This window comes from Myxocyprinus asiaticus, chromosome 4 (genome assembly GCF_019703515.2).
Source record: "Myxocyprinus asiaticus isolate MX2 ecotype Aquarium Trade chromosome 4, UBuf_Myxa_2, whole genome shotgun sequence".
Taxonomy (NCBI): domain Eukaryota; kingdom Metazoa; phylum Chordata; class Actinopteri; order Cypriniformes; family Catostomidae; genus Myxocyprinus; species Myxocyprinus asiaticus.
The window spans coordinates 59,606,852-59,633,669 of record NC_059347.1 but is presented as its reverse complement, the minus strand read 5'-3'; the positions used below and the strand labels follow the sequence as shown (position 1 = coordinate 59,633,669).

Sequence of the window (26,818 nt, the reverse complement as noted above, 5' to 3'; positions counted from 1 at the left end):
CCTGATGGCGTCTCAAACCCATCTGACTTTCTTTCTTCCATGGAACACAAACAAAATCTGATCACCCTTTCAGTGCAAGTCAATGGGATCTAAAATTTTCAAGCTCCCAAAAGTACATAAAGCCAGCATAAATGTAATCCATATGCCTCGAGTGGTTTAATCCATGTCTTCTGAAGCGATCCAATTGGTTTTGGGTGAGAACAGACCAAAATGTAACTCCTTTTGCACTATACTGTAAATCTTGAAATCTGTAGTCTTCTTGGCAAGATTGATAGTGAAAAAGGAGTTAAATTTTGGTCTTTTCTCACCTAAAACCAATCGTATCATTTAAGAAGACATGGATTTAACCACTCAAGTCATATGGATTACCTATACTGGCTTTATGTTGTTTTTGGAGCTTTTGGAAGTTTTGGAACCCATTGACTTGCATTGTATGGATATTTATTCACATCATGAAAAAATATTTGTGTTCTGCAGAAGAAAGGAAATCATTGGTGTTTGAGACGGCATAAGGGTAAGTTAATGATGAGAGAATTATAATTTTTGGATGAACTATTCCTTTAACAGAAATTGTCCCATAGATTGTTGTCCATTAAAGGTATAGTTCACCAAAATATGATAACCTGTATAACTTTTGTGCCTTCTGTCTTGACTCAAACAGGAAATTGTGCCCACTATCAGAAGGGTGGTTGGTGGTACAACGCTTGCGCCCACTCTAACCTGAATGGCGTTTGGTACCGAGGCGGGCATTACCGCAGCCGCTACCAAGATGGAGTTTACTGGGCGGAATTCCGTGGTGGGTCGTATTCTTTGAAGAAGGTCACGATGATGATCCGACCGAATCCCAACACTTTCCATTAGAACATCATGTGGAGGAAGAACATGAATCGAACATGACACAACTCAAGAACTGTTGTAAAAAGTGAAATTTTTTCCATTCTTATGATTGTTAATGTTTCATTTTCATTAATGGTCGATTGTTTACTTTGTTTATCAGTCTTATGAATTCATATTATTTAGTCATATGTTTCTACATTCAAAACTATGAAAGTGCAATGACTTTTCATTGGAGGAGAGACAACATGTCTTGGGTTTCTTGGAAAGACAGGTCCCCATCGAGCAAGTGCATCTGCTAGAAAAAATATTTAATCTTCGGTAAGTTAAACCTGGAAATATGGGTTCCACAATGTGGAAGCGTTCACATGGAGCAACAAATGCATCCTCATTTGATCCATTTTCTCATCGCATTGACTAGTAAATGGTATGTCCCAATCAGGGCCCTGCAAAGTGAACTAGACAGGGTGGTCAGACATCATAAGTGAGATTCCAAGTAGTAGGGAGTTGCTGTTCAGTATACGCTCAATAAAAGGGCATTGCAAACAGCAATAGGAAGAATCAATCATGATTACAGGAAGTAGATAGGGAAGTTTACTCATCATTGTGTGCCACTTCAGTACTATAAGTGCTAGCACTTGTTTACATTTTACAGTGAACACACATTTTATCACAAATGCAAAGCCTTTCCAACATCACAAGTGAAAAACATGTTTGTCTTGATTGCTATTGTCTACATGACTCTTTTAGTCCAACAATTGTTTAACATTATTTTATTTGTATTTTTTTGGATCCAATTTGTACAGTAAAAAATAAAGAGTGATGTTTTGTAATGCAAAGCATAGCTGTATTGTGTAATACCAGAACCTTTCAATAAATTATGTACAGATACTGTGGTGTAGAGATGAGCTCTTTTATGATCCACTGCACAAAGCATGCAATAACTCATGAACATAACTCAAGATTTCAAGGAGTTTTGAAGTTTGAATATAAGTTAATATCTACGCAGAAGGTTGTTGGTTCAATCCCCACAGCCACCACCATTGTGTCCTTGTGCAAGGCACTTAACTCCAGGTTGCTCTGGGGGGATTGTCCCTGTAATTAGTGCACTGTAAGTCACTTAAGATAAAAGTAAACGCATAAAGGTAATGCATATTTTTGGAAAATACAGTGAACTAAATACTTTACAAATGTATTTCATATAATTTGATATTCTTTTTCTCTTTTTATTGAGAACTTGATGGATGCAAACTAAAAGATATTATTCCTAATAAATAAGTAGTAAAAAAAAAAAAAAAAACACATCACATTATGTTAAAGGGGCAATATGTAACAATTTTCATGTAATATTCGCCTTTTTTTTTGGCCAATATGTGAACGGCTTGTAACGCAACTTAAAAAATGAGCCCTTCCCAGACTTCCTAGGTTGCCTATTAAAGCCTGTAGACTGATTTTCATGCAAAGGGAGCGGGCCGCTTTTGCCGGGAAAATCCAAAGGATGTGATGTTTATGTGCGCTCTCGAGAGCCTTGCCTCAGTGCTTCCGCTATTCAACAGCGACAACAAACTGCAACACTAGGTAACGTTATCTTAGAGATGGAATCCAGCAAATGTCCAGCTTCCAGCACAAACCGAGAGTAAGCCAAAAAAAAAAATAAATAAATGTATCTACTAAATCCCATCTGGCTAAGCGGGAACGTGATCGTGGTTGAGCGAAAACTAGAGTGAACATCGGCAGGGCATTTGATTCCTGGAGGGACCTTCGTTTGGTTTTGGGGATCAAAACCGACCCTGAATTGGTGTTCTTCTTATTGGACAGGTAAGCTTACATAACTGCAAAGCATGTAAAATATAATGCCATAAGGATTGATCTGTGTAATTTTAGCTAACTTGATCTTGCCTGCTAATGCTGACGAATTGCAAGCTACCTTGCTTCATAACATTCAAATAATTTCAACGATCTTCTCTTTATAATAAAAGTCATGTATACAGTAAATTTAAGCAAATACGCTGGTTTCTTATTCATAGTACAACATATGACATACAAAACATACAATAGTGCAACATAACTATTGTGACAGTAAACTGTCTGGTATAGTTCAGTATTATGTAACTGTATGTGTGTATCAGTATGCTATGTAAACTGATAAGTAGTTTTAGTTTAGTCTCAAAGTTTGCAGTAAAACAATCATAACTGTAATTTTAATTATGCTACCTAATCTGTCAGCATGATGTCGGTGAATCACGTTCAGCCTCTCTGTACGTTACTTAATTGTTTTGGTCGATGCTCGCTCGCTTGCATCCCTATGGAGTGTGTGCACGAGCAATAGGTAGCTGGCTGCAGTTCACTTAACGGCCACAGGTGTCATTACTAACAAGGGTTTCTGAATCTTACATACTGCACCTTTAAGTAAAAAAAAAATAAAAAATAAAAAATCAAAATGGTTAAACTAATATTATAAGAAATGGTTAGTTCCAACTCTAAATTCTGATTCTGAATTCTGTGGATGAGACACATTCGAAGTTGTTATAAAACTGCCAATACATGCACATATTTGTGACCATACATCAATTAAATTCTATGTTAGGGCAGTAAATCGAGACATATAGCTCGGCAATTGTGAACAACAAAACTCTGCTTTGCGTTGTGCAAAACACCACCCCTTACTCCATGAAAACAACGTACCACATTCCTGCCCACTGTCCCTGCTCTATAAATGGTATTGCAAAATCTGTTTTTAACTTCTTAAACCTGGAGTGGCCCAGTACCAGGCCGAGAGGGGGCGCTAATCACAGGGGAAAAAAATAAAACAATGGTATTATTCAACAACCACTAGCTTGATCTAGACAAAATAGGTGTCGTTTTAAAGCTTAGTGTGGTGATGTGCGCGTGGCTGAGCGACGTCTCTGGAGAGCGAGGCTGAGAGAGGAAGAACGATAAGGATTGACACCTGTGAGAAATTATGTACAACATCTCCGTGACACCTGCCGAAGGTGGCTGCTGGCTTTAGAAGACGATGCTGAGGAAGTACTCGATCTGGTGGAACTGGAACTATTCATCACCCGGTTACCGAAAGGGACAGCGGATAGGGTCCAGTGCCACCAACCGGTGTCGCTGGACAAGGTGGTCCAGCTGGCTGAGGAACATATGGCGGCGGGCCAGCAAGCCCTCTTCTTTTCTCTCTCCCTCTCTCTCTCCTCCCTCCTCCTCTTCTTCCCCTCACCCTGTTCCTATTCCCCAGAAATGGGGAATTCCTACCCCAAAAATGGTTGCCTGGTCCCATGGGCTGTTCATCCCACCGGTTTCCCCTAACCCTCTCCGCTCTCCCCCACAGGCTGTTGAATCCACTGCCACGGGTGTGGGCATGAAGACATTTACATTTTACATTTACATTTATTAATTTGGCAGACGCTTTTATCCAAAGCGACTTACAAAAGAGGAAAACATAAGCAAATCATCTTAGGAGACAGTGGTATGAAAAGTGCTGTATTACAAAGTATCACTAGCATCATAATAGTATTCAAAATAGAATAAAGTGCAACAAATTTTTTTTTTCTTTTTTTTTTATGACTGGTTAAGTGCTCATGGAAAAGATGTGTTTTTAGTCGTTTTTTGAAGACAGTGAGTGAGTCAGCTTCACGGATGGAGTTGGGAAGGTCGTTCCACCAAGGTGGTACGATGAAGCTGAAAGTCCGGGAAAGTGTTATGGTGCCTCTTTGTGTTGGTACAACAAGGCGACGTTCCTTAGCCGACCGCAGGCTTCTAGTGGGCGCGTAGCTCTGCATAAATGATTTTAGGTATGCTGGAGCAGACCCAGTGACTGTTCTGTATGCCAGCATCAGAGCCTTGAATTTGATAAGTGCATCAACCGGCAGCCAGTGGAGAGAGACAAGGAGTGGTGTAACATGTGCTCTCTTTGGTTCATAAAAGACCAGACGTGCTGCTGCATTCTGGATCATTTGGAGGGGTCTAATTGCACATGCAGGAGGCCTGCAATGAGAGCGTTACAGTAGTCCAGTCTAGTTATGACAAGTGACTGGACAAGCAGTTGTGTGACATGTTCAGAGAGGTAGGGTCTTATCTTCCTGATATTGTAGAGTGTAAATCTACATGATCTTGCGGTCTTTGAGATGTGGTCTGTGAAATTTAGTCTGTTGTCGATGGTTACCCCTAGATTTCTGACCGATTTGGAAGGCGTTACTGTAGTTGCACCCAGCTGCGCGGTGATGTTGTGTTCAACAGCAGGGTTGGCTGGAAAGACAAGGAGTTCAGTCTTGGCTGGGTTGAGTTGCAGGTGGTGCTCCTTCATCCAGGCCGAGATGTCCGCCAGGCAGGCAGAAATTCGAGCAGTCACTGTGGTGTCATTGGGCTGGAAAGACAAGTAGAGTTGCGTGTCATCAGCGTAGCAGTGGTAAGAGAAACCATGTGCCTGAATGATGGGTCCCAGTGATGTTGTGTATATAGAGAAGAGAAGTGGCCCAAGCACTGATCCCTGAGGTACCCCAGTAAGTAGCTGATGTGGCTTGGATACCTCACCTCTCCAGGCTACCTTGAAGGACCTACCTGAGAGATAGGAATTAAACCAGTCAAGCACAGTTCCTGTGATGCCCAGCGAGGAGAGGGTAGAGAGAAAGATCTGATGGTTGACTGTGTCAAAGGCTGCAGAAAGGTCCAGCAGAATCAGGACTGATGATCTGGATTCAGCTTTCACCCATCTCAGCGACTCAGTGACAGACAGCATGGCATTCTCGGTGGAGTGTCCACTTTTAAAGCCTGACTGATTGTCATCCAGCAGCTTGTTCTGTGAACAGTATTGGATACAACCAAACAAGACTGGGCCGGTCTATTGGAACTGCGGGGAACCTGGGCATTTCCAGGACCGTTGCCCCATGATGGAGGTTGAGACATTGGTCCGAGTCCCCGACGCACCACAAGCCGCCCCTGATCGAGCAGGAATGTGCCGGAAAGATGGGAGTATTAAGGTGGGGTGCCTTGGTGGATTCAGGTTGTAATCAAACCTCCATTCACCAAAGATTGGTTAAATACAAGCCATTGGATACAAGCCGGCGGGTGTAGGTAAGGTGTGTGCACAGGGAATTTTAAAATTACCCTGTAGTGATGGTCACTATTCAATTTCAGAGACAAAAACATAGTGTCGAGGCAGCGGTTAATTCCCGCCTTACCCATCCACTAATCTTGTGAATGAATTGGCTGGCATTTATTACTTTAATAAGGGGAATGTGTGTGGATGGGTCCTGCAATAAAGCATATCGGTGTGTGGTGTGTGACTCACTGGCTGGGGAGGCGAAGCCAGGGCCGTCTACGTCAGCTCCACATCAAGAGGACATAAGGGAGGGGAAGTTTTGGCTTCCTCAGCCCTTAGAGTACTCCCTGCAAGGGATTTCCCTCTGGAGCAGACATGAGACGAGACCCTTAGGCATGCCTTTGATCAAGTGAAAGTGATTGATGGTCAATACCTCCAGCAAGACATTGCACTCACATATCCGTATATTTCAATTATCAAGTATCGGTTGTATCGAGTGATGCAGGGTGCTCATTGGATACAACCAATTGTTAATACCAAGGAGCTGTCGGAAAATGTTATTCCAGATGGCTCATTATAATCCGATGGTGGGTCACTTAGAGCAGGAAAGGACACTGAACGGTCCAATGGCCCATTTCTATTGACCAGGGATGTTAACAGGTGGTGTGCAGCATGCCATGAATGTCAGCTGGTGAATCCGGCGGCCACCCCAAGAGCACCATTGCACCTTTTTCCATTGATCGAGGTCCCCTTCGAAATTCTTGGTATGGTTTGTGTTGTTTCTGGTGGACTACGCAACACGATATCCAGAAGCAGTGCCTCTGTGCAACATCTCAACACGTAGCGTTGCGGAGGCACTCTTCTTAATAATCTCCCGAGTGGGGATTCCGAAAGAAATCCTCACTGATCAGGGCAAGACGTTTATGTCACGTACACTACGCAAACTGTACGAATTATTGAGATTAAATCGATTCGAACCAGCATTTACCACCCCCAAACGGACAGCTTGGTTGAACGATTTAATCAAACACTAAAAAATATGATTTGTAAGTTTGTCCATGAAGATGCTCGAAATTGGGACAAGTGGCTCAATCTCCTATTATTTTCAGTACGAGAAATCCTGCAAGCCTCCACGGGGTTCTCCCCATTTTAATTATTGTACAGACGTTGACCGTGCGCGTACTTGATGTCCTATGGGAAAATTAGGTGGAGGGACCTTCAAACAGCAAAAATTTAATTCAATGTGTTCTTGGCCTGAGAGCAAAACTCCACACACTGGGGCAATTAACACAGGAGAATTTGTTCCAGGCTCAAGAATGTCAAAGCCGGCTGTATAACAGGGGTACCTATCTACAGGAATTTACACCAGGAGATAAAGTCCTTGTATTGCTCCCCAAATCGAGCTCTAAATTACTCACCAAGTGGCAAAGACCCTTTTAGGTCACACGGCGAGTTGGGGAAATCGATTATGAGGTGAAACGAACAGAGAGGTGGAGCACGTCAAATTTCGGTCCCCATGACTATGGCGATGGTGGTTCCGGAGATGGAGGAGCTCGGACCGGAGGTGAACTTAAAAGCTACTGATCGAGTCACCCCGGTCACTCGCGGAGACCACCTCTCACCATCACAAGTTACGGAGTTTCTCAGGTTGCAAAGATAATTCTCCGACGTACCCAATGCCTCGGATTGATGAACTGCTCGATCGGTTATGCGCGGCTTGCGTTTATTCGACACTGGAATTAACAAAGGGATATTGGCAGATACCCTTAACTCCCATGTCCAGTGAAAAGATGGCATTTTCCACACCATTCAGATTATACCAATTCATGACACTTCTAATTGGTTTGTTCGGGACCCCGGCTATGTTTCAGAGGCTCATGGACCGAATCCTCAGACCGCACACTGCTTTTGCTGCTGCCTATCTGGATGATGTCATTATTTACAGTAATGATTGGAGGCACCTGCAGCATCTGAGGGCTGTCCTGAGGTCATTGAGATAAGCGGGACTCACGGCAAACCTAAAGAAGTGCGCAATGGGGCGGGTGGAAGTACGGTCTCTGGGCTTCCATTTAGGTCACGGGCAGGTTTGTGCCTAATTATTCGACCATCACTAGCCCGCTGACTGATCTGACTAAAAAGGGGGCACCAGATCCAGTCCAGTGGACAGAGCCATGTCAGCAGGCGTTCACACAGGTGAAAGCTGCACTTTGCAGTGGGCTGCTATTACACTCTCTTCCTTTTATATTGCAGACGGATGCATTGGACGGGGGGTTGGGAGCGGTACTGTCCCAGATGGTGGAGGGGGAGGAGCGCCCCGTGCTGTACATTAGTCACAAACTCTCACTGAGGGAGACTAGGTACAGCACGATAGAGAAGGAGTGTTTAGCCTGTAAGTGAAAGGCCGGATGGCTCTCCGGCCTGAGTCGGGCAATGGGGGTATGTGGTGATGTAGGCGTGACTGTGGTGAGCGAGGCCAAGAGAGGAAGAACGGCAAGGATTGACACCTGTGGGAAATTATCTCTAACAGCTGTTTGTGTTTGCATTGAGAGCTGGGAGTGATAAAAGAGCAGTCCAGACCACTGGAGGGGGAAGAGTGAGACAAACACAGCAGTTTTCCAGTGTGTTTATTTATTGTGCTGAAAAGCCAACATTTGTGTATAGGCTGAAAATCTTGTGAATAAAAGATTTACATTGACTGTTTACCTGGCCCCCGCTTCCTCCTTCACGACATACAAGAGACTTGTCACACTTAGACTCTTATCTTTACAATGAATATAGCTGTTCTGACCAATTCTAAAATACTGATTTTAAATTGGCTTATAAATTAGGACTATTCCATTTTCAAAATTTGCGATCACAACAATAATATATAGACGCAAAGACATACTCTAGCGAGCGTCCGGCATCGAGATTGGTTCGCGGCGGTAGACCTGAAGGACGCGTATTTCCACGTTTCGATTCTAACTTGACACACACCCTTCCTGCGGTTTGTGTTCGAGGGTCGGGTGTATCAGTACAAGGTCCTCCCTTTCGGTCTGTCCTTGTTCCCTCGCGTCTTCACGAAGGTCGCAGAGGCAGCCCTTCCCCACTAAGGGAAGTGGGCATTCGCATCCTCAACTAGCTCCTCCCAGTTCAGAGCATTTCTTTTCTCGGTTTGGAGTTGGACTCTGTCTCATTGACGGCGTGCCTCACGAACGAGCACGCACAGTCGGTGCTGACCTGTTTGAAGGCGTTCAAATAGAAAACAGCAGTTCCACTAAAGAATTTTTTCAGAGGCTCCTGGGGCATATGGCATCCTCAGCAGTGGCCACTCCACTTGGGTTGATGCATATGAGATCACTTCAGCACTGGCTTCAGACTCGAGTCCCGAGATGGGCATGGCACTGCGGTACATATCGCATGGTCATCACGCCGGTCTGTCACCGCCTCTTCAGCTCTTGGACTGACCTCACGTTTCTACGGGCAGGCGTTCCCCTAGAGCAGGTCTTCAGGCATGTCGTGGTCATGACAGATGCCTCCAAAACGGACTTATGGACGGGCCCGCAGCTGCGTTGGCACATCAACTGCCTAGAGTTGCTGGCAATTCTGCTCGCCCTGCGGAGGTTCCGGCCGTTGATCCAGGGCAAGCATGTGTTAGATATGTGCATGTCACAACTCGCCCGCCGTCTCCTCCTCTGGAGTCAGCAGCACCTCAGGTCGCTGCGAGCCACTCACATCCCGGGCGACCTCAACACTGCTGCGGACGCGGTGTCACAGCAGGTTACCCTCAGGGGAGAGTGGAGACTCCACCCTCAGGTGGTCCAGCTCCCAAGAATGCTCCCACTGCCCACTCTGGTATGCCCTAACAGAGGCACCTCTCGGTATAGATGCGCTGGCACACAATTGGCCCACTGGCCTGCGCAAATATGCGTTTCCCACAGTGAGCCTACTTGCAAAGTCAGGGAGGATGAGGAGCAGGTCATCCTGGTAGCACCCTACTTTCCCACCCAGATGTGGTTCTCGGACCTCATGCTCCTCGTGACAGCCCCCTCTGCCACAGTCTCCATGTTTGTAGTAACTCCTCCCCTGTTGGATAGGACCTACCATGAGACTTCTCCACATGATCGGCAAGACCATGTGATGTATTTTCCACTTAAATATCCCCCCTTTCTCTGGGTGAGGTGTGGTCTCCATGGTGTCCTCCCCTTGGGAGGGACACCCCCCGACTAGACCTGGTAATCCCCCTTTTTTTTAGGGAGTGGAAAAAAAGAAGGGGAAAAGAGGCCACGACTGGGCTAGCCTTTGTCTTTTGGGTAGTCAACTTGTCCCCAATGGGCCGTTCGACACTCATAACTAAGTTTGGGGAGGTTACATGTCGGCCTGGTGCACTGGCTACGAGGCACACAGTTGTCTACCCATCACACACCGCCAGTTCATGTAACACAGTTCAGCCAGTTGCGGCGTTTTGTATATGGACCCCAAGTGTCACTACATCGACACAACGTCGAGTGAGTGACAGATAGGGAACGTCATGGTTACTTACGTAACTTCCGTTCCCTGATGGAGGGAACGAGACGTTGTGTCCCTCCTGCCACAACGCTGAACTACCTGCTGAAATGGCCGGACCTTGTCTAGGCTCCTCAGCATAAAACCTGAATGAGTGGTTTCTTACCAGCTCCTTTTATACCCGTATGTTTGGGGAAGTGGCATGCAAATACCACTCACCAATTTTCATTGGCCTTTTATCAAAGACCAGAGGTGTCTCGGGCTCCCAAGAGTGACCCCTAGTGTCACTACATCGACACAACGTCTCATTACCTCCATCAGGGAATGGAGGTTACGCAAGTAACCATGACGTTATATATCTTTGGAAAGGTCTTTATTAGTTGAATACAACAGACAAATTTGTTTTACTCAGAAACCAGTGTTTGTTTTACAATGAGCATGTGAAATCCACATGTATAATAAATAGACGAACAGAATTTTTGTCACATTTTGGTGTATTACGTAATGAAAAATAAACATGATAAAGAAAATGGCATATCACACTTACAGCAGACAATTCTGAATCAAACAAGCCAACACTCAAAGTAATATGATGTGTAGGTCCTGAAATATTCCTCAAAGAGTGTCATGACAAGCTATGTTGGCTAATCGCTAATAGCATCTCTATAGTGATTCACTGAAACACGATCCTTCGTTTTAATGTTAAATAAAACACCTGAATACTTCCTTGGAGAGGTTTTTGGACACTTAGATTTATCATATGCCACTAGCATTACAAATGCTGTAACTTTTGATTCCTCTGTAGAATCAACACAGAATTTTAGCCAGACACACTGGCTGTTGGGGAACAACACAAAAGTGTTTTTTTCTAACTTCCCTTATTTTTTAAGATATATTATGTAAAAAAGAAAACCAACAAAAAAATTCTACTTTTGGCAACTACCACTTCGTGAGTTTTCCCAGCAGTGTCTAAAATGGAAAATTGCAGATTTTTTTTTTTTTTTTTTCATCTTTCAAAAGGTTTTCTATCAAATGAATCCATACAATTGACCCATTTAATTTTCAAATTCAAAAATGCCTTCAGGGTATAAGGGGTTCATCTAAATTACCAACTAGTCTGGACAACATACTTTAGGACGTCAACTACAAAACTACCAAAATATACACATAGTCCATACAAGATTGACCATCAGAACATCAAGCTAACAAAATCTTGGTGATCATGTAGAAAGCGTATGCATTATTGCATAAAATCAGACCCAGACTTCTTGACGTAAGCGTTGAGGGTGGAAAATCTAATATGGTACAGATTCATGTGGCATCCCTACTTGTTCTTCCAATTGAATCTAAATCGGAACAGAGGTTGTGAATGTCTCAACGATAAGGAATATGAGACATAGTTTCCTACAATCCCTGGTCATCAACATCAGTGTAAAAAGAGATAGCATTTGGAATCAATTTATTGTTGAGTCTGTGGACTTTACCGCAAATCTGTGCCGTAATGAGATCCATATGTCTGTAATCTGTGTTACACTTCAGCTCAATGCAGAAACATTGGGGTGCACCAAGTATTAGTGTGAGGAAGCAGTGCGTTCATTGGATGAACAAATGTCTATGATAAAAAGACACACACCGTCAACTTATGAAACCCATTTTCAATTGCTTGTCAAAAACTTGCAAATGCAAGGGTGTGTGTGTGGGGGGGAGGGGTATGACCAATTTAGATCATTAGATCAAATAATTTTAGATCATTGCTAATCTCATCAATGCACATTTTTATCAGCAATTTCGCTGATGAGATAAAATTAATTGTACCGTTACATACGATTTTGGTCATACACATCCCCTTAGTATCATCCTAAAAAAATGTAGATTTTTTTCTCAACAACATAAAGATGTGATGAAAAAGATGCATCATGACGAAATGAAATGAAAACCTATTACATTCAATTATACACTGTATATATAAAATTCAGATGATAAAATATTGCATTATTTTGGCAGACAAGTACAGCATTGATAAGACAATACAAAAAATATATCCCCCTTTTTCCTGAACTTGGGAGAAGGGTATAGCTGCAGGCATTGCTCCAAAAAGGGGCAGTCGCTCCAAACCGCCATTGAAGATATAGGGAGCCCCTGATCTAACCCTTTCCCTAACCTTAACTGTGAGTGGAAGTGATGCCCCCTTTTGGAGTGGGCGCAACCCCCCTTTTGGGGTAACCACGTCCCCTTTTGGAGTAACCCCACCCACTTTAGGAGATTATGCCCCAGTTTGGAGGTCTCTGGCCTGCAGATATACCTACTACTTACATTACTTATCAGGTAATGTAATGTTTAAGGTATTACATTTGTAAAATTGTCAAAAGCATGCCGATACTTCACAGCGTACAGCTGACTGTTTTTTTTTTTATTTATTTTTTTTTATAGACAATGCCTCACTGAGTGTGTAGATGACATGAAGCAATGGTCAGAGATAAATTACGTTGATATCATTAATTATTCTGAGTTGATATGACTGCTAACAACTGCACAAGCTGAGCCTGAAATAAATTTTTACTCCAAGTAACACTTAAATGGTTGTTCTCCATCTGAATCGCTCGTTTTGGCAGGTTTTACTTGTTGTCTCCAGACCAGAAATACAAAACAGGCAATTAGAATCAACATGGCGCTGCCCAGTGGTTGTTCAGGAAAACTGTGGATAGTAGAGGGACAATCCATTTTGCAATTCAGTTTGTCATTCTAATTCCGTATGCGTTATTGTTTAATTGTGTGTACATATGCATCAGACAGAAGCTTTTGGAGCATCTCACTGGGTTTCAGCATCAAAAACGCCACTTTTTTGTATTTTTATCATGGAATTCAAGTACAGGTCAGGAAGCATGATTAATTATAATACTATATTTTTTTTTAATTAATAATACAAAATTAACACACACACACACACACACACACACATGTTGGTGCGGCTATCCTTATGAGGACTCTCCATAGACATAATCATTTTTATACCCTAACCCTACCCCTAAACCTAACCCTCACATAAAACTTTCTGCATTTTTACATTTTCAATAAAACATCGTTTAGTATGTTTTTTAAGCTATTTGAATTACGGTGACACTAGAAATGTCCTCATAAACCACATTTATAGAATAATACCCTTGTAATTACCAGTTTGTAACCTAAAAAAAAATGTCCTTGTAACCCCCCCCCCCACCCCACACACACATATATATACATATATATGTGAACGACATTCAGAGCCATTGTAAAATATCTGATATGCACACCTGTGACAGACACATCTGTTGAATTATACCATAGTATATCTATACAGAAAAATATGATGTTGTTCAGCAACCATAAACAACTAAATTCCTTATCACCACTCCTGTGTTGTAACAACGAATTGACTGCAATCATTTACACCAGAATGGTTTAACAAATGATTTAAATATACATTTGTTCTGCTTCTGTTTCATGAAAAAGCCCACTGTGTCCAAAACTAGACAATTCCTCAAGATCCAAACATGTTCTCATGTTAAGAGAAAATCACTGACTGAATTCCGCTGTGAGACAATAGTCATTGTACTTTCAGGAAACCAAAGAGTAAGACGTTTTTTTTTTTTTTTTTTTTTTTTTTTTGGTGAAAGAAAGCAATTGAAAAAGAAATGCACAAGACAATAGAAGGTATATGAGGGCTCACCCAGGTAAGGGATGCGTGGCACCATCTTGAGCGACCTGATATACTCTCTCATTCTGGCGTAGTTCTCCTCTTTAGAAGTCAGGTAGTCCCGCTTATCAAATGTGGCCTTGTCCTTCCTGCTGATCAACTAAAGTAAAGGAGAGAAATTGAGGCACTCTGTTAGTTATTTAACTTGAACAGAAATATGAAAACAGACAGTGTTGGGGAAGATACTTTGAAACGGTACCTTTCCAAACTACAAACTAATCTTCATTTAAATTACTCAACAGCCCTACATAGCCAAAACATAATAAAGGAACACTGAAGCTTACAAAAATTGATTGTGTGATTATCACTAATTCAAATAATTGTCCAGTCAAATGTGGATTATTAATTACTTAATTAATTATTCATTCATTCATTCATTCACATTTACCTTTCGACAGAAGGAAGTAATCTGGCCAACTAACTAACTGTTTGCAATCATGCCCAGTGATGACCTGGCATATACCGATCAGCCATAACATTAAAATCACCTATCTAATATTGTGTAGGTCCCCCTCTTGCCGCCAAAACAGCGCAAACCCGCATTTCAGAATAGCATTCTGAGATGCTGTTCTTCTCACCACAATTGTACAGAGCGTTTATCTGAGTTACCATAGACTTTGTCAGTTAGAAACAGTCTGGCCATTCTCTGTTGACCTCTCTCATCAACAAGGTGTTTTCATCCATAGAACTGCCGCTCACTGGATGTTTTTTGTTTTTGGCACCATTCAGAGTAAATTTTAGAGACTGTTGTGTGTGAAAATCCCAGGAGATCAGCAGTTACAGAAATACTCAAACCTGCCCATTTGGCACCAACAATCATCCACGCGATTATCTAATCAGCCAATTGTGTGGCAGCAGTGCAGTGCATAAAATCATGCAGATATGGGTCAGGAGCTTCAATTAATATTCACATCAACCATCAGAATGGGGAAAAATGTGATCTCAATTATTTTGACCCTGGCATGATTGTTGGTGCCAGATGGGCTGGTTTGAGTATTTCTGTAACTATTGATCTCCTGGGATTTTCACACACAACAGTCTCTAGAATTTACTCAGAATGGTTCCATTCCGAGACTGTTGTGTGTGAAAATCCCAGGAGATCAATAGTTACAGAAATACTCAAACCAGCCCATCTGGCACCAACAATCATGCCAGGGTCAAAATAATTGAGATCACATTTTTCCCCATTCTGATGGTTGATGTGAATATTAATTGAAGCTCCTGACCCATATCTGCATGATTTTATGCACTGCACTGCTGCCACACAATTGGCTGATTAGATAAACGCGTGGATGATTGTTGGTGCCAGACGGGCTGGTTTGAGTATTTCTGTAACTGCTGATCTCCTGGGATTTTCACACACAACAGTCTCTAGAATTTACTCCGAATGGTGCCAAAAACAAAAAACATCCAGTGAGCGGCAGTTCTATGGATGAAAACACCTTGTTGATGAGAGAGGTCAACAGAGAATGGCCAGACTGGTTCGAACTGACAAAGTCTACGGTAACTCAGATAACCGCTCTGTACAATTGTGGTGAGAATTTAATCTCTGAATGCCATACCATTGGGCAGGGACAGATTATGACTTGCAAAGGCCCTGGGGCCAATTATCTCCAAGGGCCCCCCTCCCCCCCACCATTTTTATGACATAGCAACTGGCCCAAAAGTTGTTGAGCGGGGGTTCGTTTTCATTGTTGATGGGTTTTTGAGCGGGGGGATCACCAAACTGGATCGCACAACCTTAAAGCCCAGGGACCCCCTAGGCAGTCAAGGGCCCCTGGTAGTCAAGGGCCCCTGGGCACTGGCCCCATTGGCCCAGTCGGTAATCCATCCCTGCCATTGGGTTGCTAAAACCTGTTTCAAGTTGAAACATTAAACCAATCTGACACAGAACAACAGCACTTGAAGGCACAAGACAAGAGTTTCAGGAATTATATCAAGAAAGAAAAAGAACATTTTCCAATGCTTACAAAACATTCTGGCTTATTTTTCCCAAAAGGACTAAATAGTTTATACTGTACCTTTGCCCACCAAGCTTGTTCTAGTGTACAAAAAAATTGTAAAGCCAAAGTGGGAATATGGTGTAAAATTGAAGAGACACCCCCGTTTCATACATGTGCCTCATTAATAATGACTCCATTAGGTCACAGCATGAGCTCATGGAAGCTGAGAGCTCATTGGTTTACGAGGCTCTGGGGACAATACTTAAAACTTAAACATTTACAGTGGTAAACACCACATGATGGCAAGAAATAGACACATTTGAAATTCCACTGACTTCTGCAGAAAACTGTGAGTAAAACTCACATAGGGCAATTGGGCTCATGTCTTTGACAAGAAAACATTACAAAAGTCTAGTCTGAGTCTGTGGTACTCAACTTAAAATGCCAAAAGGGCTACATTTGAATGTGGACTTTTGGCATTTTAAGTTTAGTATACACATGTAAACACAGACACACATATACTTATATAGAAAGTACTTTCTTTTTCTTTGTCACCATCATAGTAGTATATAATATGCCAAAGAACTATATCTAAAGTATATCATCCATCCATCATGTAAGGATACACAAATTTCACAGTACTACACAATATGAGCACACACAAATGTTTCACTCAAACTTATTAAATCATAAATGACACAACAGTGTCTGACACTGGCAACAAAAAGCAGAGCTCTCTCATAAAGTAACAAACAACAGCACTGTTTATTTTGTTTGATTGTAATGAGTAAAACTCATATGAACTCACAATTTTCATGTTTTTCTTGAGAAAAATTTGTTTGTCTACACTCAAGTCATTTATATTTGTATAGCACTTTTCACAATACGCATCGTCTCAAAGCAGCTTTATAGAAAATCATGCCTTAATGTCTTAAAGCCTCCTGTGAGCAAGCTTAAGTGATTTTAGCAAGGAAAATACTTTTTTCAAAGTTATTTAGTTAGAGAGAAACCAGACCTCTGGCTTTATTTACTATAATGTATATGTACACAATCCAAAATTATTTAGTGGTTTGAGCAAAAACCGATCAGAACACATAATTTTTGTCCACTTCCCCACTTTTACTTTGTATGTCCATTTTATCTGCATTATTAATGGCTTATCCATTGCATGCTAGTGATGCTCATCGTACCTTTTTACATTTTGTTGTCAAAAGCAGAGAATTACAGTACAAGTCTTATGTAATTGTGGGTTTCATACGTTTTCGTTTTTTTTTTTTTTTTTTTTAATAAGCTGTTTTTTGATAGTTTTGAGCATCTTTGTTGTGCATGTCATGCTCAGTGTTGGCTGGGAGAGGCGGCTGTTAAACTTGCTGCTGCTGTTTCTGCCTCGCAAATCCACCGATTTGCGCTGCGATGTCGGCATAAATAAAAGGCTTGTTTGATGTACTGTAGAGCTGAGACATGACACCGTTGTTTGGCAAATTTAACAAGCTGTACCGCTACAGTAAAATTTACAGTACTCAATCTTTTTGCCTTTGTCGCCTATGTTTTCCTGTGAACGCTCAGTGCCACCTCTCCGGGAGGAGACTTTTTTGCAGCTCTCAATGTTGCGCTGCTTGGTTTTAATTACACTATGATTTATTTCTTTATGTATTCTACAATACATTTGGTATCGAACTGTGAGTGTCATATCATACGGTGCCTGCCTCTGCCTCTCTCTGCCTCTGCCTGCCTGTTCCTGCCTGCCTGTCTGTGCGTCCGTCCATCCATCCATCTATCTATGTCTTTTGATTTAGTGTATACTTTCGCCATCATCGACACTGGTTTGATTGATGAGCTCTTGCAATAAATAGATAAATTATATTGCAGTATGCATAAAATTAATAATACAACTTTTGGAGGGCAGCGTGCAGCCTGTAGAGTATCTATGCTTTAATCTATTACAAAAATGTATCATGACTCATAAATGTGATTTAATTTGTGTTGAGCTATTGTGGTGTAGGTTCGAGTCTGGCCACCAACAGTCAAATCCCCTCCTCTCTTTCCAATAATTTCCTGTCCCCTCTACACTATATCCACATAAAAAAGGCAAAAATCCCCTACCCCCAAATTTTTTAAATTGGGATTGTTTTTGTAGGGTCAGATTTAACATACAAACACATACAGTCACACTTTCAAATACAAAAAGATCTGTGCAAAATAAAAACACTAAAGAGTCAGGAGTTTGTCGAACACTGACACAACCCTTTCAGAGTGTGTAAGCAGACAAAAATCCTTTCTGCGGCTACATAAGAAAAATGTTATGGTGGGATTTGAGATGACACTAAATTAACACTTGAAGCATTGAGAAATCAAACTCTAGCTTCATAGAAACTGAGAGTGACCTGATTTGGAATATGGAATGGAATATGAGCAGGGTTGTGAGGGTTACTTTTGAAATGTATTCCACTACAGATGACAGAATACATGCTATAAAATGTAATTTGTAATGTATTCCGTTAGATTACTCAAGGTCAGTAACATATTCTAAATACTTTGGATTACTTCTTCAGCACTGGTAGATTTTTTCACTTGTTTTGACTATAAAAACTCTGCCAGTACAGTAAGACAAAATACACATGTTAAAAATACATTCTTTGAAAAACTGAAATATCTTATGCAGTGTTGTTTCTAAAACAAGATAAACCAAGCTGATCTTGTTTTAAGGATTTTTAGATATTTTTATAGGAAAACAATACAAAAATTATTATCAAGCATATGATTTTTATAAAGTTCGGAAAAGATAACAAAAAAAGTCATTTCTCATTTGGAATTTGTAACAGTGCCATTTTGCTAATTATTTGTAAATATATATCTATTCCTGTGATGCTGTTTCCTGTGGTGACACTGTTTCCTGTTCTTGTTAGCGCTCGTGTTTGTAGCCTGCTAGCCTCCTTAGCATTTCTTATCTTTTTATTTTCAGTACACACACACGTTGGAGCAGCTATCATTTTGAGGACTCTCCATAAACATAATGATTTTTATACTGTACAAACTATAGATTATATACCCTAACCCTAACCCTAAACCTAACCCTCACAAAAAACTTTCTGCATTTTTTCATTTTCAATAAAACATAGTTTAGTATATTTTTTAAGCAATTTAAATTATGGGGACACTAGAAATGTCCTCATAAACCACATTTATAGCATAATACTCTTGTAATCACCAGTTTGTAACCTAAAAAAAAGTCCTCGTAAACCACTTAAACCTCATCCCCCCCCACAAACACATGGACAAAGCCCCACTGCTTCGAAACCTGAGGTATGCTTAAATGGACAGCAAACATACAAGAAAAAGAAAAGCAAATTATTTAAACACTTATAACCGCAAACTAAAAGTTTGGAAAAGATAACAAAAAAAGTAATTTCTCATTTGGAATTTGTAACAGTGCCATTTTGCTAATTATTTGTAAATATCTATATATTCCTGTGACGCTGTTTCCTGTTCTTGTTAGCTCTCGTGTTTGTAGCCTGCTAGCCTGCTTAGCATTTCTTATCTTTTTATTTTCAGTATTTAATCTTAAATCTCTCCCATTTTTTCGCGTGCATTGCTTTTATGCATTTAACGCAATACAGTTACGTGCATTTTAACGCGCACACCCACCTTTCTACTTTTTTCACGCTTAAACTGTATGCTTTACCGCAATAATTTTTTTGTATGGATCTTTACATCGATCTCAAACCACTGGTGATAGGGAACCACCACAACAACAAAAATTACAAGAGGGATTCACATCAATCTCAAGCCCCCGCTGATCAAAAACTACCACCACAACAACAACAAACAATTGTGGCAAGTCATAGCATCACCTCACGTTATCGTTACTTGCACCACATGTCACGTTTACTATAGTTTTTTTATCGGCAATAAGGGATTTACATGTGATGAATGTAAAGAATTAGTCAAGCTGATGGAGAAGATAAATGAGTTAGAGACACACATCCAAACGCTAGTGGAGGTCAGTGAGAAAGAGAAGCCGGTAGATAATGTTTCGGATGTGGGTAGTACAGCGAGCAACACACACACTTTGGTTCCAGCTGTAGAGCCCCCACAACAGGGCGTTTGGGTGACGTCTCGGCAGCATACTCGTAGGGCAAAGCAACACCACTTCCTGTTAGGATTTCCAATCAATTCTCCCCACTCAGTGATGCACCCACTGAGAATCATTTTGAAAGAACACTTGTTATTAGTGACTCTATTGTAAGGAACGGGGAAATAGAGACTCCAGCCACTATTGTTAAATGCATTCCGGGTACCAGAGCATCTGACATCAGATTAAAAGTGCTGGCTAATGCTAAACGTAGATTTTCAAAGATTGTTATTCATGTCGGCACAAACTATGTCTGGATTCACCAATCGGAGATCACTTAAGATAATGTTAAAGAGGTGTGTGAAATTTGTCAGACACTGTAATATTCTCTGACCCTCTCCCTGCACATCGTGGTGATGAGGTTTATAGTAGAGTAGTGTCACTGAATAGCTGGATGTCTGAGTGGTGACCAGAGAATAGCATAGGGTTCATAGATAATTGGAAGAGTTTTTGGGAAGACCTGACCTGCTAAAGAGAGATGGACTCCATCCCTCCAGGGATGGTGACGCTCTCCTCTTTAGTAATGTGGCTCATAGTCTTAATAGTGATAGTATTTGACTAACTTGGGCTCAGGTCAGGAAGCAGACGAACTGGCTAATCCGAACGTCTGCTAGCTGCCTTGAGACATCACACAGGTCACATAAACACACAGAGAATGAATCACCTACGTATAAATAATGTAGAGACTGTGTCTGTTCAAACACTACCAAACACAAAACCCTCATTTAGTCATTTAGAAAAAATTTGATTGATCTCAAACTTGAAAATAACTAAAAAACTGAAGATAAACATTATATAAAGGTAGGGCTACTAAACATTAGATCGCTTTCATCAAAATCACTAATTGCAAATGAAATTATTAGAGATCATTGTTTGTATTCACTCTGTTTGACTGAAACCTGGATTAAAACAGATGGATATATTAGTTTAAATGAGTCTACTTCCTCAGGTTATTGTTATAAACATGAGCTTCATCTGAAAGGTTGAGGAGGAGGTGTTGCTACAATTTACAGTGATATTTTTAGTGTTACTCAAGGTCTGGATATAAGTTTAATTATTTTGAACTTATAATGCTTAATGTGACATCATCAGATATACACTGGTGGCCAAAAGTTTGGAATAATGTACAGATTTTGCTCTTATGGAAAGAAATTGGTACTTTTAAGTGGCATTCAACTGATCACAATGTCTAGTCAGGACATTAATAATGTGAAAGATTACTATTACAATTTGAAAAAAACTTAAACTACTTCAAAGAGTTCTCATCGAAAAATTCTCCACATGCAGCAATGATATCTTTGCAGATCCTTGGCATTCTAGCTGTCAGTTTGTCCAGATACTCAGGTGACATTTCACCCCACGCTTCCTGTAGCACTTGCCATAGATGTGGCTGTCTTGTTGGGCACTTCTCACGCACCTTACAGACTAACTGATCCCAGAAAAGCTCAATGGGGTTAAGATCCATAACACTCTTTTCCAATTATCTGTTGTCCAATGTCTGTGTTTCTGTGCCCACTCTAACCTTTTCTTTTTGCTTTTCTGTTTCAAAAGTGGCTTTTTCTTTGCAATTCTTCCCATAAGTCCTGCACCCCTGAGTCTTCTCTTTACTGTTGTACATGAAACTGGTGTTGAGCGGGTAGACTTCAATGAAGCTGTCAGCTGAGGACATGTGAGGCGTCTATTTCTCAAATTAGAGACTCTGATGTACTTATCCTCTTGTTTAGTTGTACATTTGGCCTTCCACATCTCTTTCTGTCCTTGTTAGAGCCAGTTGTCCTTTGTCTTTGAAGACTGTAGTGTACACCTTTGTATGAAATCTTCAGTTTTTTGGCAATTTCAAGCATTGTATAGCCTTCTGTTGGGCTTCATATATTCAGATATAAGACAAAGGCAGGCCTGCACACAGTTGTAAAGCTTGACTGAGGCCTAAACACACAGTCATAAAATCTTACTGATAACAACCATGCCAAAATCAAACAAAGGGAGTCCAAAACAGACTACAAATCCAATGAAGCCTTGCTCACTTTACACCTATGTGTGAAATTCAAAGGATCGAACTCTCAACCCCTATTGGATGACGCACACGACAGAACGCCCCTCAACCATGACGTCATCAGGAGTAAAAACACCTCTGAGATCCTTCTGGGCATTGCTTCCAGCAACTTTGCTTGCCGTGCGTAGATGCAGCTCATCGCTGCTCTCAGGTGTAGCCTCATTGCACAAGGAAGTAATGTATGACTTGAAACTGTGGCCATACAATCTCCATCTCACTGGACAAGTTGAGATTACTCTTGTGTTCCACCGAACACTCTAACGGATCCGAAGGAGACTACCGAGCAATCCGCATCTTCATCCGTTTGCCTGCAGAAGTGAAGAAAGAAGATTTCTCTTCCCTCTTCAACCGAGTCGACATCGCTGATTTCTCCGCCAGCCAATTTTTTTTACCTGATATTTACCTTAAGACATGCCAGTCTATTGCATACTGTGGCAACCAAAAAACAAACTCAAAGACAATGTTAAGCTTCATTTAACGAACCAAATAGCTTTCAACTGTGTTTGATATAATGGCAAGTGATGTTCTAGTACCAAATTAGCAATTTAGCATGATTACTCAAGGATGAGGTGTTGGAGTGATGGCTGCTGGAAATGGGGTCTGTCTAGATATGATAAAAAATTACTTTTTTTCAAATAGTGATGGTGCTGTTTTTTACATTAGTAATGTCCTGACTATACTTTGTGATCAGTTGAATGCCACTTTGGTGAATTAAAGTATCAATTTCCTTCCAAAACAGCAAAATCTTTACATTATTCCAAAAGTTTGGCCACCAGTGTAAATAAAAAATAATTGTCATCTTTTGTTCTTGCAACAGTATATAGACCACCAGGGCCATATTCTGAATTCCTTCAATAATTTGCTGATTTTCTGTGAGATCTAGTTGTTGCTTTGGATAGAGATTTAATACTTCAACATCCACATAGATAACAAAAATGATACACTGGGATTAGCATTTATCTATATTCTCAAATCTGTTGGGGTTAGATAAAATGTGACAGGTCCATCCCATCTCCAAAATCATTCACTAGATCTAATATTGTCATATGGAATTGATGTTGATAATATAGAAATTCTGCCTCAGAGCGATGATATCTCAGATAATTACCTCATCTCTTGTATGCTGCACTTAGCAAAGGTCACTCAATCTACACAACATTATCATTCAGGTAGAACTATTACTTCAACTACTTAACACAGCTTCACTAATAATCTTCCAGATTTGTCTCAAATACTCAGTACGCCAAAAAGTTCAGAAGAACTCGATGTTGCCACAGAAAATATGGATACAGTTTTCTCTAGCACCCTAGATAGTGTCGCTCCCCTTCGATTAAAGAAAGTTCAAGAGAAAAATCCCACAAAATGGAGCATAAGTTGAAGAATACATAATTAGAGGTATTTTGCGGTGCATGGAAGGATAGTGTCTCTAACTATAGACAGACTCTAAAAAATGCCAGGTCTGCATATTTGAGCAAACTCATAGAAAATAACCACAACAATCCTAGATGTTTATTCAGTACTGTGGCTAAATTGGTTAGGAATAAAACTTCGATTGAACCAGATATTTCATCACAGCATAGTAGTAATGACTTCATGAATTTCTTTACTGATAAATCGAAATCATCAGAAACAAAATTGGAATTATGCATCCGTCTGCCACAACACCCCAGAAGACTAATATTATTCCCTATGAGCAACTTCAATCCTTCGCTGTTACTGGTTGGCTAATTATAGACCAATTTCAAATCTCCCATTTATGTTGAAAATATTAGAAAAGGTAGTATCCTCCCTATGTTCTTTTTTACAGAGAAATGGTATATATGAAGAACTTCAGTCAATATTTAGGCCCCATCACAGTGCAGAGACTGCACTTATCAGAGTTACAAATGACTTGCTCTTATCATCTGATCGCGGCTGCATGTATCTTCTAGTGCTCATAGATCTTAGTGCTGCCTTCGACACCACAGATCATGACATTCTCTTGGAAAGGCTTGAACATTATGTTGGCATTTGTGGACAGGCATTAGCTTGGCTTAGATTTATCTCTCTGACTGCTACCACTTTGTCTATGTAAATGAGGAACTGTCAGATCAAATTAAAGTATGGAGTGCCACAGGGATCAGTTTTAGGGCCTCTGCTTTTCTCGCTATATATGCTCCCCCTGGGAGACATTATCAGGAACCATAGAATTAGTTTTCACTGTTATACAGACGATACATAAGTTTATATTTCTTTGAAACCCGGTGAAATTTCACAATTTATGTATAAATGATATCAAAAAGTGGATGGTTAGAAATGCATCTTGGGTATTTAAATCAAGTCATTGTCATTCCTTTACACACCTCCTTTCTATGTAAATTAGGCTCATTGTAGATTGTGCTTCATTCACAAAAATTGCCTGGTGCAATTTAGATTGCATTCAGCAGTGATTCTGTATAAATCTGCATATAATCCGTTTAATTTTATTAGAGAACCAGGTGCTAAACCAGAGCAGAGAGCGGGTGCAAAAATATGACCAAAATCTAATATCACAATATGAGTATTTTATATCATGATAAGGATATATAGTATATCACAAAATAGTATTTTTTATTTATTTTTTTTATTTCTGGAAAACCAATAAAAATGGGTTAACATAATAAATAACTATATTGTAATGCCTATTTCTGGAAAATCTAGTCAGTGAATTCAAAACATTTGAAATAAAATTACTTGCTCCAATATAATTTTCTCTTTATTTGGAACTTCAAAAACAGTCAAAGTAAAAAATAAAATAAACACTTGTTTTTAAATCAACCTTACCATATTATTCAGTTTCACATGATATCACACAGCATGTTATTGACCAATGTTATTATACACTTTCCTCAAGAAACAACATTTATTTTCAAAACAATGTAACAAAGTAAATATTAGATCATTTTAGTAAAAAATAAATAAAAAAAAATACCCAATGAAAATCACACTTCTTGCAGAAGAAAAATTTCAAATATAATTATAAACACTTCTTGCAAAAAAATAAAAATTAAAAAATAGTATTACCATGAGTGATTATCATCGTGCTACACTCTTTGCAGAATTCTATTTCTCTGCTTTTGTGAACCCACACCACAGATGTCACACCTCTTAATAACAAGTTCCTTTTAATTTTCTTGACTTTTCTATTGATCATATCAGCAATAATTCATCAAATGATGGAGAAGTATAGATGTGCGGTGTAGTCAAGCGCACCTCAGCATTTTAAAGAGATGTTTCAGGTGTCTGGATAACAGTGACGCTGCACAGTAGAGTGTTTCAGATCACGTTGGACTGCTACATCCTCCACTATAGAGTGCTATAGAGAATCGGCCCGCAAAATCAGAATTGCAAAGAAGTGCACACAGAGCATTACAGTGAGACACAGAATATAAAACAAGGTAAGAGTATAAACAGACATACAAATAACACTATGTAACACAATTTTTGTTCCTGGGTAGTAAGTGTTATTTCCTAACTGCTTATGCCTCAAAAGTATAGAAAATGGCTATTATTCCCCACAAACTTTGCTTTTGTGACCAGGACAGTGATATTTTGAAATGTACTTATTTCCAATGAGAAAATGGGCGAATTTGTGTCTTTTCATTCACATAAAGTTAGAAAAAAACAACATATGAATCCAAATTAACATGTATTTATACTAAAGTAATACAAAAACGACTACAAAAGATTTAGAAGTGAGTAGTTTTTCAAGATTTACGATTATACTGTAAATCACTTTCACGAATCAGCCCCCAAATGTAGTCTCCCATCATGTTCTCGTTATACTGTCCTTGGTAGCGGCATTCAAAGTCCAGTATATCCTGATGGAAGCGCTCACCTTGCTCCTCCGAGTACGCTCCCATGTTCTCCTTGAATTTATGAAGATGAGCATCAAGGATATGGACTCTGAGGGACATCCTACAGCCCATTGTGCCGTAGTTCTTCAACAGAGTCTCAACCAGCTCCACATAGTTTTTGTCCTTGCGATTGCCCAGGAAGCCCCGAACCACTGTGACAAAGCTGTTCCAAGGAAATAACACTTACTACCCAGGAACCAAAAAAAAAAAAAAAAAAAACTACGAAAGATGCATTCTTTTTTTAATTGTCTAGACAAATGGTTTATGTCATCACATGCCTCACAAACGATGGTTCCCATCTTACACATTAAAGTTTAATGTTGGGAAAGACTTGCAGGAGGAATCCTGGCGCAAAGACTTTCATTCCATCATTGCACATGAAAGAAGACACATTAACAAGACGATCGATGGAAAAACTGTCACATGGATTACCCATTAATGTGATGTCTTAATGCAACAAAGCACAGATGATTTCTGAAATCTGTCGCACAGCTTTGATAGTCCGTCAACCACAAAACCACAGTGCTTTTATTCCAAGAAGGCATTTCTCCAATTACAATATATGCTTGGATTTCCACTATAATTTATGATGTAATGTCTGATTGGACTTAAATTACAGTTTCAGGCTGTCAAGACAAATCAGAATAACTCTGAGTAACAAGATCCATATATACCAGATAAACTATTTTTCACGTCAGAGTTTGGTTCGTTTGCTTATT

At 40.3% G+C, this 26,818-nt stretch overlaps 2 protein-coding genes across 4 annotated transcripts in view; one reads left to right on the top strand and one right to left on the bottom strand.

Moving 5' to 3' along the window:
• The window catches only part of angptl2a (angiopoietin-like 2a), a 36,503-nt gene extending 34,785 nt beyond the window's left edge, over window positions 1–1,718 (top strand). For all 3 annotated transcript variants that reach the window (XM_051696396.1, XM_051696395.1, XM_051696394.1), the window contains exon 5: window positions 662–1,718. In XM_051696396.1, coding sequence (XP_051552356.1) covers window positions 662–861 — 200 coding nt within the window. In that variant the 3' untranslated portion in view covers window positions 862–1,718. The remainder of the gene's footprint in view (window positions 1–661) is intronic.
• LOC127439788 (ras-specific guanine nucleotide-releasing factor RalGPS1) overlaps window positions 1–26,818 on the bottom strand; it is a 173,094-nt gene that overhangs the window by 122,393 nt on the left and 23,883 nt on the right. Inside the window, 1 exon segment of the mRNA XM_051696001.1 lies at window positions 14,070–14,196. Coding sequence (XP_051551961.1) covers window positions 14,070–14,196 — 127 coding nt within the window.